At 43.4% G+C, this 14,556-nt stretch overlaps 1 protein-coding gene across 1 annotated transcript in view; it reads right to left on the reverse strand.

The window, feature by feature from the left end:
* The window catches only part of DOCK9 (dedicator of cytokinesis 9), a 126,306-nt gene extending 113,295 nt beyond the window's left edge, over positions 1-13,011 (reverse strand). The window contains exon 1 of the mRNA XM_082767091.1: positions 12,754-13,011. Within this exon, the coding sequence (XP_082623217.1) occupies positions 12,754-12,867 (114 nt within the window). The 5' untranslated portion in view covers positions 12,868-13,011. The remainder of the gene's footprint in view (positions 1-12,753) is intronic.
* Between the last annotated feature and the right edge of the window lie 1,545 nt (positions 13,012-14,556).

Consider the following 14,556-nt stretch of genomic DNA (forward strand, 5'->3'; position numbering starts at 1 on the left):
AATCTTAATCCAGTGGTTGAAAAAGAAAAAAAAAAAAAAAAAAAAAGACCGAATAATACATAGTTTTCAGTGTCTAGCTTGCTGCTCATATGATCTGTAGCTGAGCCTGGGTTATGAAAGGGTATTTTTCCCTTCGGAGGGGTGGACAGGAAGAAAGGAAGGTTGTTGACAGGAGGCACTGCTAATGCTACTTCTCTTTGCTTGTGAAAAAAAAAGCTCTTCATGAAATTTCCAAAAGAGTTATTTAAGTTAACATACATTGCAAATATTACACTCCCAAGCCATATTGCATGGCTTCTCCTTGCTATATAGTATATCGAAGCTGTCCTGACTGCACTGTGAGATTGCTGACAGCCGGAAGATGAATTGGTTGCTGTTAGCTGCAAGGTGGTTCTTTTGGAAGTCTTTCTAAGACATGGCCAGGTAATAAAGGAGCAGCTCTAGTCATCCTCCAGAAAGTTGTTGGGAACTGCTTAACAGCAGCTACTCAGTTGCTTTAAGGGTCTAACCACCAGTCCTCTTATCACAGTAAATGCCTAATAACCACTTTTTCCTCCAGCACTGGAGGACTTCAACATATTAAGCAGCCCTTCTACAGCCAAATGAGTTCCAGCTAGCAGAATCACATAGCTGCACAGTTCTCAACAACGTCTGCACGTTTCAGTTTGACACTGGTTAGCACTTAAAAGGTAGAAGTCTTTTGGGAAAAATTACCTGGGTCAACTGCAAACCTTCAGGAGATAAAGCTCTCAGTAACAAAACAAGAGCTTATTAGAAGCAGCTAGACAGAAGTCAGGCAGTTAAGAGAATACAAATGAAACCAGGGAGAGCTTCCAATTGAATATACTGTTGCAAAACAGCACGGACATTCTGTCTTCAGACGCTGCCATCTCTGCAGCAGAGTGTTTCCTAAAGACACAGGGCCTTATCTGCAAGAGAACATCATTCAGGTAGAATTTAAACGTTTAAGCCAGAAAACTTCTTTTGATCCCTTAAAACATTAGAAGTAGGTAGTTAATTTTTTTTACCTACAAAGTTGTCCTTGACATTTAACATACCCAAACTGATGCTGTCTTGACAGGAGCAAACATCTGGTTCCAAAGAGATCTTAACACATACTGACTGAACTCAGCTCTTCACAAAACATGACAGTATCTGTAGGTGGAGCACTACCTCCCATCTGGCAGCTATGTTTCAACTCAGAATGCTGGAGACGTGGGCCTACAGCTGCTTCAGCCCCGAAAGATTAAACCCAACATCACATATCACTCTTCTGAGTGCCCTAACAACCAGGTGATGGTATACCCAGGTCAGCGTACTTGCTTTTGTCTGATAGAGCTATGCTGCAGGGAAGAGCTGAGATGCAGCAGCCCTGCAAGAGGAAAAATAAATGAATATACAACAGCTTCCCCTTACTAGGAATGCTTCTAGAAAAGAAAATTCAGGTTCTGGTTCCTGTCGCAAGGACTGCTTCTGCTATGACTGCCTCCTGCAAATTTCATAGAAGAGCTCTGTCAGTTAATGCTCTTCAAGAGCTCACGCTTCTTCAGAAAGAAGGAATCAAGCCAAAAATGCTTTCTGGCCACAACTGAGTTTTACGCTTAAGTTAGAATAAAAGTCTTCAGCGCCTGATTTTTCAAAACTAGTGCAGAGCATCTTGTTGGGCATGGATTATTTTTGGTGACCCTCAAACACACTTTCAAGACTAGGAAGAAGGGGTATTCAGGGAATTACAGGGCGTTCAGCCTCACCCCAGTCTCTGGGAAAATTATGAAGCAAACACTGCAAGAAGCCTCGTCCAGCCATATAAAGGACAAGAAGGCAGCTGCAAGTAGACAACATGGATTTACCACAGGCATATCGTGCCTGCCCAACCTGTTTGCCTTCTGTGATGGCTGGCTCACGCACACGGACATCACAGTGGATATTGAAGAATGCAGGTGAAACAAGGCCTCTGACAGTCTCCCAAAGCATCCTTGCAGCCAAACTGGGCAGACATGACGAGGATGACATCCTGGTGGACAAGTTGAGCATGCTAAGCAGGCTTCTTAATACGAGAAAGATACTGATGTACTGCACTGAGTCCAGCTGGGGACCATTGTGATGGTTTAGGGGCTTCAGCATAAAGCATGAGAAAAGTTATGAGACCTGAAGTGAAGGCCAAAGGGAGCTCTTATTGCTGTCAACAGCTACCTAACAGGAAGGTTGAAAGAGGACAGAGACAGACTTGTCTTGAAGGTCCAGCCACAGGACAAGAGGTAACACATGAAATATTCCATTTACATATGATAATTTTATTTATTTTTAAACACAAAGATGGCTAAATACTGGAATCAAAGTCTCCATCTTTGTGGATATTAGAGCTGGATTGGCATCGTCTGAACAACCAGACCTGCTTTGAGCAGGAGGGTTGGACCAGGTGACTTCCTGAGATTTTCTTTTCAACCTATACCCTTGCATGACTCTGTGGCCCTGCATCAGGTAGCCACACACTGACCACAGAAAGAGGAAAGATCCAAGAGAATTCTGTCCTTCAGACGAAAGCTGCTATGATCACTGCAGAAGGAATCTTGACAACGGCACGTTTGGATTCCAAAATTACATGGGATGAGGATCTGCACACTCAGCAAGGCCCTAAGAAGAGATTTGCATCAAACAGAAATGAAAAAAGAACTACTGTAACATTAGAAACGCTAACTATAGCGCCAGGCTGAAGACCAGAAGCAGTTTACCATCTGTGCAGGATGTCAAAAAGTCAAAAACAATGCTTATGAAAATTGGAACACTGGTTCTGTCACATCCAGTCAAGGAAGCCGTCGGAGGTGGCTAATGACACAATAAGCTAACCTACAGCCAGGGGAATGTTTGTATCTATCATGTCTCTTGCACATTTTAGTAAGTGGGAAGGAGGCTTAAATATGACGCAACCCAAGGGATGCCATTTCAGCAATTATAATCTTGCGTACCTAGTATCACGTACGTGCTGATGGAGAGCTGCACACAAATTTACAGCCCCACTCGGTACCAAACGCTAAATACCACAGCTAACACTTTGCAGTCACAGCGCGGGGAGCTGCAGAAAGGTCGGTCTTCTCACAAGCCCATTCTACCTGTGTAAAAATACATTTCCATCCATAGGTGAGCACTGGGAACTGCCAGGAAAGCATTCACCCTAAAGTCAAGCTTAACTCAAGTCTTCCCTGAGGCAGACATACCAAAGATACCCCAAAAACTTTAGGACCTTGTCCAAGCCAAACTAAACCCAGCAAAGGAACTGTCATGGTTAAGCATGAGGCACAAAACACCTCCTTTTAACCATTTCGTATTTCAAGCGTTAACACAGCATTTCTGGTATTGAAATATGCTCACAGGACTCCATCTAGTGGTTACCTTTCAGCCTTCTGAAGTTGACACTTTCAATCTGGGCTCTTTAAATAAGTGAGATGGTAGCCACAATACAAATGTATTATTATTAGAGAGCAATAGAGTAAGTCACTAATTACAATAAGTTAATTTCAGAAACACCAATGAAACCATGCCGAAATAAATGACAGTCAACAGTACAGTAGGCTAGAAAAAATAGTTCCAGCCCCGTTTTTGAGCAACCATAGGTTGGGAAGAATATCAAAAACTTCAGATCTCTTATCCCCTCTTACACTTTTAATCCCTTTACGGAGGTTACTCGGATTCAGGTTTTCCTCCTTTGCTTTGTTACTAGTTTGTTTGGGAACAAGTTCCAACTTTCCCTCCAGCAGATCAGGAACTGCCAAAGTATTTTGCTGGAAGTGTTTGCTATTTATCCCTTGTACTCTACCACAAGACTGTCTACAGCAACTTTCCCCTCCCTCCCATTAGAAACCTTGCATTTCACCTGAGAAAAAACCTTTTGGATCATGCTGTATGCTATAGCCAGGAAGAAATTCATATCCAACGTTATTGGACCATCTGAGGCCATCCACAATCCCAGGCAAATAACTCCAAGGTGATAACAAGCCTGGCAAGCAAGTCTCCCAGGACAATTCCTGAAGGAAACTAGAATAGCATCCTTCAAATAACTACGATGTGTGTCGTTTCCTCATTAACCTGAATACTCTTTTTAGACTGCCTGAAGCTTGAGGTCCAACATGAATTTAAGGTCTCCCTTGGACTAGCAAACAGTAAGAGGGAGCCTCCTGGAACATTCCTAAAGGCAACAAATCTGTTAAAATGAAACCAAGAGCTATCTTACTATCCTTTTCCTCTCCCATTGAAAATATCCAACTCTTTCTGTGGCACTTGTGTTGTTCTTATTCTTGAGTGTTCCAGTACTCTCTTCAGCAGATGAAGGCACCGAGATCATCTCTGTTTTACCAATGTCAAAACACAGGCATCCAAATACAGGCTCTGGACGTGCAAGCTGAAACCAAATTAATTTCTACCAACTTAGAGGCGCTGAATTCTGGACCCCTGAAATCAACTACATTTCACTTATAATTACACACCAATTGCAAGTTACCTTCTGCACTGATGCAAACAAATCTAAATGCTTTCTCTGCTTAAAATTATGACAGCATTACCCATTCTGAGTATAACGTGTAGTCACTCTTTGTGTGGGGATTAACTCTACAGCAGTAAAAATATAAACTGCTCCCTTATCTCTGAATTCGCCCAATAACTCCTTCCCATCCAAGGAGTACCTGGAAGCAGTAAAAAAACACTGTAGCCTGTGCCTCAAATTTCCAAACCCAGATCAGTATCTGTCGCCATGCTATCTCCTTGAAGTCAGTAGCTAGAGCTCAGTATCAAAAAGCATCCAGTAGGACACAAAGCAGCAGCTAAGGATTGTTTATTTGCACAATGGCTCTATACTACAGCCTTTCCTGCTTAGCAGCTCCAGCTCAGCATTACTCCTTCTCAGCTTTGTAGCAATTAAACATAAATCTTGAAGGTTTTTTAAGTGAGGTCATTCTAAATCCCACTGCATGAATAACTATGTTTCTTAGCAGAAGAAACTTCAAAAGGGAGTACCTGATTTCATTGCCCATGCACAAACTCACCCCTAAAAATTAACACAACTTTAGAAGAGTGGGGTATCATTTTCGAAAGAGAACAGTTTTGTTGGTTTAGTGTCCCCTAATTTTTATTTTTCTTATGGTGATACTTCTAGGAAAAAATAAAAATAAGAAACTTTCCAAGAGTACTACCAAAACTATCTGGAGAAAAAGTCAACCTCAATGATTTTTTTCTTAATTTTCTCAGTATTACAAAGTTGGCATCTCTTCCAGACCTACCATTATTGACAATATTGTACACAACAAGGCCTTCTTTACATTTAATGTCTCCATGGAAATCCTGTGAATCAGATTTTTCAGATGATGCTCAAATGACTTATTTTTCCCTCCTTGCTGTCTCAAGACAGTAGGAGGATCCCAAACCTTCAAGGTTTTTGACACAATGGTATTCAAGGGGCTGAAAAACAAATTTCCCTCTTATAATACCTGACATCCTTTCCTTCAGGTGCTGAGTAGACAGAAATTCCAGTTAGTCCTGTAACAGCACCTTTTTCTTCAGAGAGGGCCCCAAAGCAGAGCTTGGCCTGAGCCCAGCAGCTTCAAAGTAGAAATCCAGTTAAAGCCTGGAGTACGTGGTGGCGTCCGTGGTATCCAGGCTGAATCAGTCTGCAATCTGCTTCCTTCCTTGGGACACGGGGCTAAGGCTGCTTTTTAAGAACAAAGTAATCTACTATCTTACAGAACAAGTATACAGAAGAGTGAGAGAAGAATGGCATCCCTCCCCGCCACAACCCTGGAGATATCTTTCTTGCTGCTTTCCCTTTGCTCTGGATACCCCCCAGTAGCCCCAGGCTGACACCACTACCTTAAATAAAGCACAGATTCACAGATTAAGGTCACAGAACAACAGGACAGTTGAGGCTGGACTCTGGAAGTCATCTGGTCCAACCCGCTCATGCTGAGCCACATTAGCTTCACCAGTCTGAGGAACCAGATCCAGCCAGAGTTTTCAAAGCTACTGGATTGTTTCTTTCTAGTTTTTCCCATTTGAACTGCCAGAGTCTCCAAGTCAGGCAGCAATCTCTGGAGCCAGCAGAACGCAGAAGATAGTATCTGAATTCCCCGTTCCTCCTCTCATACCTGAATCATCAGTCAGATGAGGAGATGACAAAGTGCCCCGACAGATGCAGTAACTCAGCCTTATACCAAGCAAGAGTCCCATTCCCCACCCCTGCAGTCAGATAAGGAATTTTCTTTTCTTAATGTTTCTGCACCAATGCTGCTATTTTGTTCAACCAGTAATAACAGGAGTGCTGCAGACTACCTCAGCTACAGATGTTGGATTTTTCTGACCAAATGTTTGTGCTCCAAAACAATTTCCTTCATAAAAATTCCCTTCAGAGTTCCCGCTCAACTTTCTGACAACCTTTGGACGTCTCATATACCTTTGTCCGAAGCAAAGTCCATTGTGCCAATGAAATTCTGGTCCCCGTTTAGTACTACAGTCTTCTTCATAAAATGAACTAAACTGTTTTTGTGGCCCGTAAGACTTTTTTTTTTTTTAATCAGGAAGTCTCTATTTTGCATTAATATATGTTCACTTTCATTATCACAAAAAGAACTTTAAGAATCTTTACAGGAAAAAAACCCTACAGTATTCTCACAATGCAACACTTACCTACCATTTTTTTACCATACCTTGAATTTAATCATCGAAGTTACATCAGTGCTTCTAGAGTAAGACAGAATGCAAGCCTTCCTGCAGAAACCCATCTATCCTCTACGTTAAGGTCTGAAATAAGTTTACATACTCAGAATGATTGGAGTATCTTCTTATCCTTCTATAAGATGCCTTTATGCCTTTTTAGGCATAAGTTATTTCAAAAATCTTTCAATGAGAAGAGCAAGGTAATACCTGGATTACTTAGGCAGCTTTATGCCTTTTATGCCTTGCATAATTAATGCTTTTGATGGACTCAGGCAATCTAAGAAGAGGAGAGCAAGAAGAATGAATTTGTCTTTACCTTCCTCCAAATGAAGCTTGGCCTTCAGTATCTACATCAAGTAGAGTACTTGATATCATTCAACCTCAAAACCAAAACTAAACACAAGCTAAGGGAGAAAGACTTAGGCATATTTTTAATACAGCGTATTTTTAAAAGTCAGTGCATTAGATAAGTTCTTCAAAGTCCACCACGGATTTCAGGTCTAAAAAAGAGTTTGTTGGACTCCAGTGATGATAACATTACAACCTTTTGTCATCTCCGTAAGGAGCCACCAGCACCAAGTTGCCCCTCAGTTACATAAAGGAAAGCAATACATTTCTCAGAAGGATGCGATCAAACTTCCTGTTATCTGGAAAACTCAGCTCCCCTTAGTTGCTTCAGTGAGTCACCAGCATCTTTTCCTGACTATTTTTAAAGCAAACATGCATAAGTTTCGCTGTCTTGAAGCTACCTCAAAAACACAAACCTGGTTAAAAGGTCAGATTTTCAAATCATTAAGCATGCATATACGTGATGGTTATCTAATCTCAGGCACACGCTGCTCAGGGGCAAGTGGCCACTCAATCAAATTGCCACTCTTGCTCAACGTCACTTGAACAGCAACACCCATACAACCCCACCACCACCACCCCAGTTGATAATAAAGGTCTAGTTTTCAAAACCAGTAATTACAGACCTTTTTGAAACATTGCCCTAAGAGCACAACGCAGCAGAAGCAAAGAGACGACTTGAAGCTGGATATACTGTTTTAAGTTTATTGCATAAGATGTTTAATATGGGCAGAAAATAATCAGAGTTGTGAAATTCTCAGGGTTAATTTCAGGTGTGATGAGTTCTGCTTTTATCGAGATACAAATATGTGATCTTGCTTGGGTTTGAAAGGGCACGAGTAGGAGGATGAGAAGTTATGCTGTGGTATTCTGCGCTGCATGAGAGCTGTTGCCACCATAGACTTCAAACCCAATCCAGCATCACGCTCTACGTGACATTTGCTGTACTAGAACAACTAGCTTTAAAGCATTTAATCCTCTATTTTAAACATAATTATCTTTAGCAGGCTAGGAAAAGCTCTAACAATGAATAAAGAAATGAGATGTAGCTAACAAGAATGATCCTGTGCCACTTTTGGGGTTAAATAAATTTTCGTTAACACAAAAAATCAGCAGTCCTAAACCTTCCCCCCTCATGTTCTCGTTCTGAAGAAATTCACTGACATTTAAGATTTAAGCAAGTTTAAAGGTATTTATTAATAGAAATGTTAGTGCTATAGTCCAGCCTCTGAATCTTCTCAACCACAAAAATGTCTATCATACTCAGTAAGTCTTCTCAGCAGCACCAGGCCTGCCAGAAACAACAGTTTCCTTACCCATGTTTTGTATCCAATCAAAAAGGTTTCCACATGCACTTTGCTAAAGTAAAATTAGCACGTTTATCACAAAGATCACACCTTTCCCGAAGGAAATAAAAATTGGCAGCGTGTTAGCGGTGCATACCATAAACTAAAACAACCTCTTCAGGGCTGAGCATCGCGTTTTTCCCCCCAAGTAAAGAGAAGGTTCAACAGTTCAGGGAGTAGCTGAATGAGCTCTACCGTTTGCATCGAGCTCCTCCGAGGTGAGATGGATGGCTCACCTTGATGTGAGATAGGATGACGCTCACTGGCAGCCGCCGTTTTTCCTTCAACACCTTTAGTATCAGTTCACATCTCTCTGCTTTCACTCACCCATTCATAACACTTTGCTTCTTCCAGATCCTTTATGTACTTCATTTTCCATCCCATTCACAGAAAGCTCAAGCTTTAGCCACTTTTCCATCTTTTCTGTACCCATCAGCTCTAGCAGATCCCAGTCCCCATGCCCAGCCTCCCTCCAGCATTACGCACCACTTTGTCCGTGGCTTGCTTTAGGAGAGAGGGAACTGACAATCTCTTTCTAGACTAACACAGCAGCTGAAATCTCACCTTTAATGAGGTTCCAAATACTCCTTTCACCATGTACAGAGAAGACACTTTGCAGAAAAGCACACGAGCCCTCTCTGTGCACAGAATATACATAAGGATGCATAAATCAAAAAAAAAAAATACCAAACCAAAATGAATATTGCATAATCCTCCCAGTAACTGCATTATTGGAAAAACACATCAAAAACACAGTAATAATAGAGCAAAGACCTGGACTGCAAAGACAGACTTTGCGTGTTCTAATCAAGAACAAGTCTCCTAAATCAAACAACAATAACAGGAAAAAAAAAAATAAGGTTACCAGCGAGTTTGATCAGCCATCAAGGATTTGTCAGGAGATCCAAGCACTGTCTCTGTGATATACTGACTTTCTGCAACATCTGAAAAGCCGAATTTCTGCAAGGCTTTTAGAACTCTACCAGGTACCTGAAGTCACACATAAAGCCCCAACACGTACTGAGATGTGACAACTTCAGCCTTCAAACCTGTTTTGTACATCCAAATCAAAAAGGAGAACTTCAAAGGGTAATCTGGGAATCATACAGATTTCTTACTGTTCTCCCATATCTCCCGTTTCTTCTATGCAACACTGATTTTTATATAGGGGAGACAACTTTTGCAAAGTTATTTGGGATATGTAAACCTTTTAGTTATCTGCATACACAATACGGGCATTTTATTGACAACTAGGCAAATGAGCAGCCAATTCGGGTCGACATTCTTTTAATTTCTTATTTATCCATCCTTAAGCGTAAGCTTAATTTAGCATGGGATAGAACACATCATTTTGTCACTGAGATAATTCATCATTACCACATCATTGAACAAGACACCACATGCCACCCCTCTGGTCCTACTGATCCGTATAGGATGTGTTTTGTTTAATCCACCACGTTTTAAACATGTCGCTTCCAGTTGCACGTAACGCTGAAATTGCATTGAATCTTGCTAAGATTTCTGGTTTAAGAGGCAGACTTGCTATCCCTGCAGTCTTCCTCTCCAGACAGAGGTATTTGTGAGGCCAGAGGAACCAGCAATAAGTCACATGGCTAGTCCGAAGACAAAATAATGACAACGCACAAGAAAACCAAATTCAGCAAGGATGCTACTGCCATGCAGAAAAAAGCAAAACCTGAATGCAAACCATGAAGATATACCTGATGTGCCAAATCCTGCAGTGAGAAACTGGTTGGCAAATAATGTTTTCAGCTCTGCCAGCTGTACCTGTTGGTGCTGCAAACTAAATCAAACGGCACGAGTGCATGAGCTCCTAAAAGTTGACAAGATAGCTCGCTTAGTTCTGCAGTCAAAGTTAGCTTGGCTAGCCACACCTGCTAACTCTTCAACCAAGCTATTTAGTCTATCGCTTGCCTGAAAATCTCTTATTTTTAGCTCCGATTAAGAGCAATCTGAAAATTTCAGATATGGCACGCTGTCCTACCGACGTGCTATTTTTAATCCCCTTTCATGAGTATGATGCTAGGCACGTTTACTCAGAAGAGACGATAAGCATGTTTCAGAAACACTGCCTAATAAGCCTCATTTAGACACGAGAGATGCTCTGTTTTTTTGAATAGTGCAAGACTGGCTGTATTGTTTAAGGCACAAACATATGGAACTGTTAAACAGCAGCTAAAATAAAGGTTAGAAAATATATAGAAGCTTATAGGTATTAGCAGTTCACTTCTGTCTCCTGCTGCATGGATGATTTTGCATCCCTTCTCAGCAGATTCTGCTGCAGGGGCGTCAGAAGCACTCTGTGGCTGCACACATCTGGACAGATTATCTAGCAAGAAGTGCTAGCCTGAATTCATTCTTTCCTACCTCCTGATTCTAGACAGCAAGCCCAGTCAATGGAAAATAGGTTCAGCGTTTTGTCAGTATTGGAAAGCTTCAGCGATGAACAAGTGCTGACAGTAAGATCACATCAGTTACCAGTGCTGAACAACGTTATAAGCAAGGCATTTTGTTGACAACCCAGTCCAAAAAAAAAAATCCAGGGGGAGGGCAGTGCCCTATCAAAGAGCTTTTAGAGGCAGCTTGGGGGGAAAAAAAATTGTCTTCTTCACAGCAAGCAATACAGAGCAATACTACAACTACTTTAATATTGTGGTAGGAATGCTGTGTTCACTGTAACAGTGCAAGAAACTTTTCTGGTAACAGAGCCCAGAGAATTCAACAGCTCAGGAGCCAGCCAACTTGCCAAAGAGAGAAGTAAATACTTTATAAAATTCTTTTAGAGCAAAGAAAAATAGTATCCCACCTAAACTCCTCCTCTTAAAAAAATAGTAGTAATACAATTTCATTCCAAATGTCACAATGCTCGATGAAAAGTTACAGCAAATTTAAAGGAGGAAAAAGTGAACTCGTAAAGAGAGGAACATCTGGCATCACTAGACTTTTATTACATGATTTAAACAGCGTGCGAGGAGGAACAGAGGAGTTCAGTGATAAAGTAAACAGTACTTGTGATAGTAGGAAGGACATAACAGCAGGGGCAAAATATTGCTGGCACGGGAAGGTGAGCTCCAGCTCCAGCACAAAACCATACAGGAGAGAGATGAGGACTCTGCTCTGTGCAGCAAGCTAACAGAACAGGATCGCTAACCTGCCCTGACCCCAAGTCATTATTTTTGCTTTCGAAAAGAGTGAGGAAGGGCCTTCTACAGGACAACATTGAGCCAGTACTCCACGTAACACCATCACTTCTTTCACCTCCTTAGAATTCTGCAGAACGTGCTGTTGGGGCAAAAATACCTTGGATATTAATGAATAACACCACCGCATGCATTTGATCAACATGAATGAATTAAAGAATCAGTAAAAGAGTTTCCACCTCATCTCAATGACACCAGTTATAAGTGCACTGAGGAAAATACTTCCAATGAATGGGGATGTGTTGGGGGCTGGAGACAAGGATTGCTGATTACTACAGAAAAAAAGAAATTACCTGCATCATGACAATCCCTAAGTCTCCCACTCTTTCCAGGAAGAAAACTTCATCCCTGGAGAAGCGTTAATGTGTACTAGATGCTTGCTGCACGTACTCGTGCTGGTGTCTCGTGGAAAGCTGTCATTACGCAGGTGGACCCCGAGCTATTCATCTGAGAACTTGTATTATACGTTCCTCAAACCACAGTCAAATAAAGGGTAATTTCTCTTTAGAGCTACCAGTTGATTAAAGAAAGTCATGCCTCTGAGTTACAGCTACAGCATTTACTACTCTCACACATAGCTGTGACACAACAAACTGTGCTCTCCCAGGCGGTACAAGAAAAGTTGGAGAAGGCCACGCTTAGCATTAACAAGAAGGAAAAGCAAACAACCCGGAGCAGCTTGCACTGTTGGGAAGCCCAGTGCCGGAATCTCTGTGCTCCCACAGGGCTAAGAGCTTCCTGAAAGATCCCCCTCGGGGATAACCAAGCCCCACGGCAGGAGGGAAGCTCTGAGGAAAACCTTGCCCAGGCTGTTTAAGATGTCGTCACCTGAGCGCGGCCGGACCAAGAATCCGCACCTCTCCGGGCTGGTCCCGGCTGCCTCAGACACCTCGGGGCTGATTCACCGCCAGAAGCCGAATTAACGCAGCGAAATCGTGAACGGGGAGACTGCGGGCGGGGAAGCACAACCAGCACGGGCAACGCAGGAAGAAATAAGGTGTTAAAGCGCTCCTGCGGGGACCCAGGCTGCATGCTGATGCCCTGCATGAGCATTGGGAGGATCCCCCCGCTCCCGAGGCGTCCCCTCAGCCGCGGGCTGAGCCCACACCCCCTGAGGGGCCACCCACCCCGGCACTCACCAGCAGCACGGAGCCGCGCACCACCTCGGACACGCTCTGCCGCAGCTCGGCCGCCGTGCCCGGCTTGCTCAGCGCCCGCGTGAACTTCCGAGTCTCCGGCGCCGCCAGCGCCATGGCTGCGGCCGCTGCCGCTCCCGGTGCCGGTGGCCGTGACGGAGCCGGAGCCGCTCCCGGAGCCGCTCCCGGTGCCGGCCCCGCTCCCCTCAGGGCCCGGCCGTTGGCGGCGGCCGTTGGCTGCGGGCGGCCGTTGGCGGCGCGAGCCCCGCCGCGGGCTCCTGTCAGGTAGCCCCGCCCCCTCCGCCTCGTCACGCCCCGCCCCTCCTCCTCCTCCCCCCCCTCCTCCTCCTCCTCGCTCTGCCCTCTCCGCCCGCCGAAGCCCCGCCCCCACCTGTTCCCCCAGCCGCTCGCCCATTGGGCGCGCCGCTACCTGCCCGGCCGCCGCTCGCCGCCCTCATTGGCTCAGCGCGGAGAAAGGGGCGGGGCTAGCGGCAGGCGGAAGTCGCCGCCCGCTTGCTCGCCCGAGGGGCCCCGCCCCTACCGGGCTGCCCCGAGCTGCGCAACGGTCGCAGCGGGGCCGGGCCTGGCAGGGCGGAGCCGCCGTGATACTGCACTGCTCCGCTGCGTTATCCCAAAAAGTGCTTATATACATCATATATATACATATACATCATATATATATATACATATATATATATGACTGTGTGTGTGTGTCACAGAATCATCTAGGTTGCAAGAGACCTCCAAGATCTCCCAGCCCAACCTCTGACCTAACACTAACCACTCCTCCACTAAACCATATATATATATGGTTTATATATATGGTTTAGTGGAGGAGTGGGATAAGTGGGATGTATATATATATATATATATATATCCCACTTATAAGCTGCCCCGCTTAGCTGCTCAGAGCTGGGAAATACCCTTCGAAAAAAACCCTGCAAAAAAAAAAAACTTCGAAAAAAAACCCTACCCCCCCCAAAAAAAATGGGAAAAACCCTACCAAAAATAACAGTAATAATAATAAAAAAGCATTCGAAAAAAAACCCTACCAAAAAAAAAAAAAAAAAGGGAAAAACCCTACCAAAAATAACAATAATAAAAAAAAATCGAAAAAAAAAAACCCTACCAAAAAAATAATAATAAAAAAAAAACATACAATAAATAAATAAATTAAAAACTTCGAAAAACTCTTCAGAAAAAGCTCTTCTAAACTGCTGAGTCCCTCATGACAGGCTGGCCAGAGCATGCACCAAGCGCCCTGTCGCGTTAAGGGGTGTAGCTGATTAACCGTTACGGGCCCGGTCAGATTCAGGTTACTGAACCAGTCGGACATTCACCAAAAACACATTAACCGCCTGGGGGTCCAGTCAGACATTCACCAAAAACGCATTAACGGCCTGGGGGTCCGTTCAGACATTCACCAAAAACGCATTAACCATCTGGGGGTCTGGTTAGATTCAGAACACTGAACTATCACGGATAACCACCCTCACCCTCGTTGCACTCAATGAGAGTTATCACAATGCAATCAAGTATGGTTTATTACAGCAACAGATAATCAGGTTCTTTTGGATTGCCGGCGATAGTGACTGTCTGCAAAAGCAAGCTAGTATGCATAAAATACACAGGTGTTATAGGTGTTATAGATGTTATAGATGTTACAGGTGTTTATAGGTGTTACAGATGTTACAGGTGTTACAGATGTTATAGATGTTACAGGTGTTACAGATGTTATAGATGTTATAGATGTTATAGATGTTACAGGTGTTACAGGTGTTATAGATGTTACAGGTGTTATAGATG

This window comes from Aythya marila (assembly GCF_965140915.1).
Source record: "Aythya marila genome assembly, chromosome: 1".
NCBI classification, from domain to species: Eukaryota; Metazoa; Chordata; class Aves; order Anseriformes; family Anatidae; genus Aythya; species Aythya marila.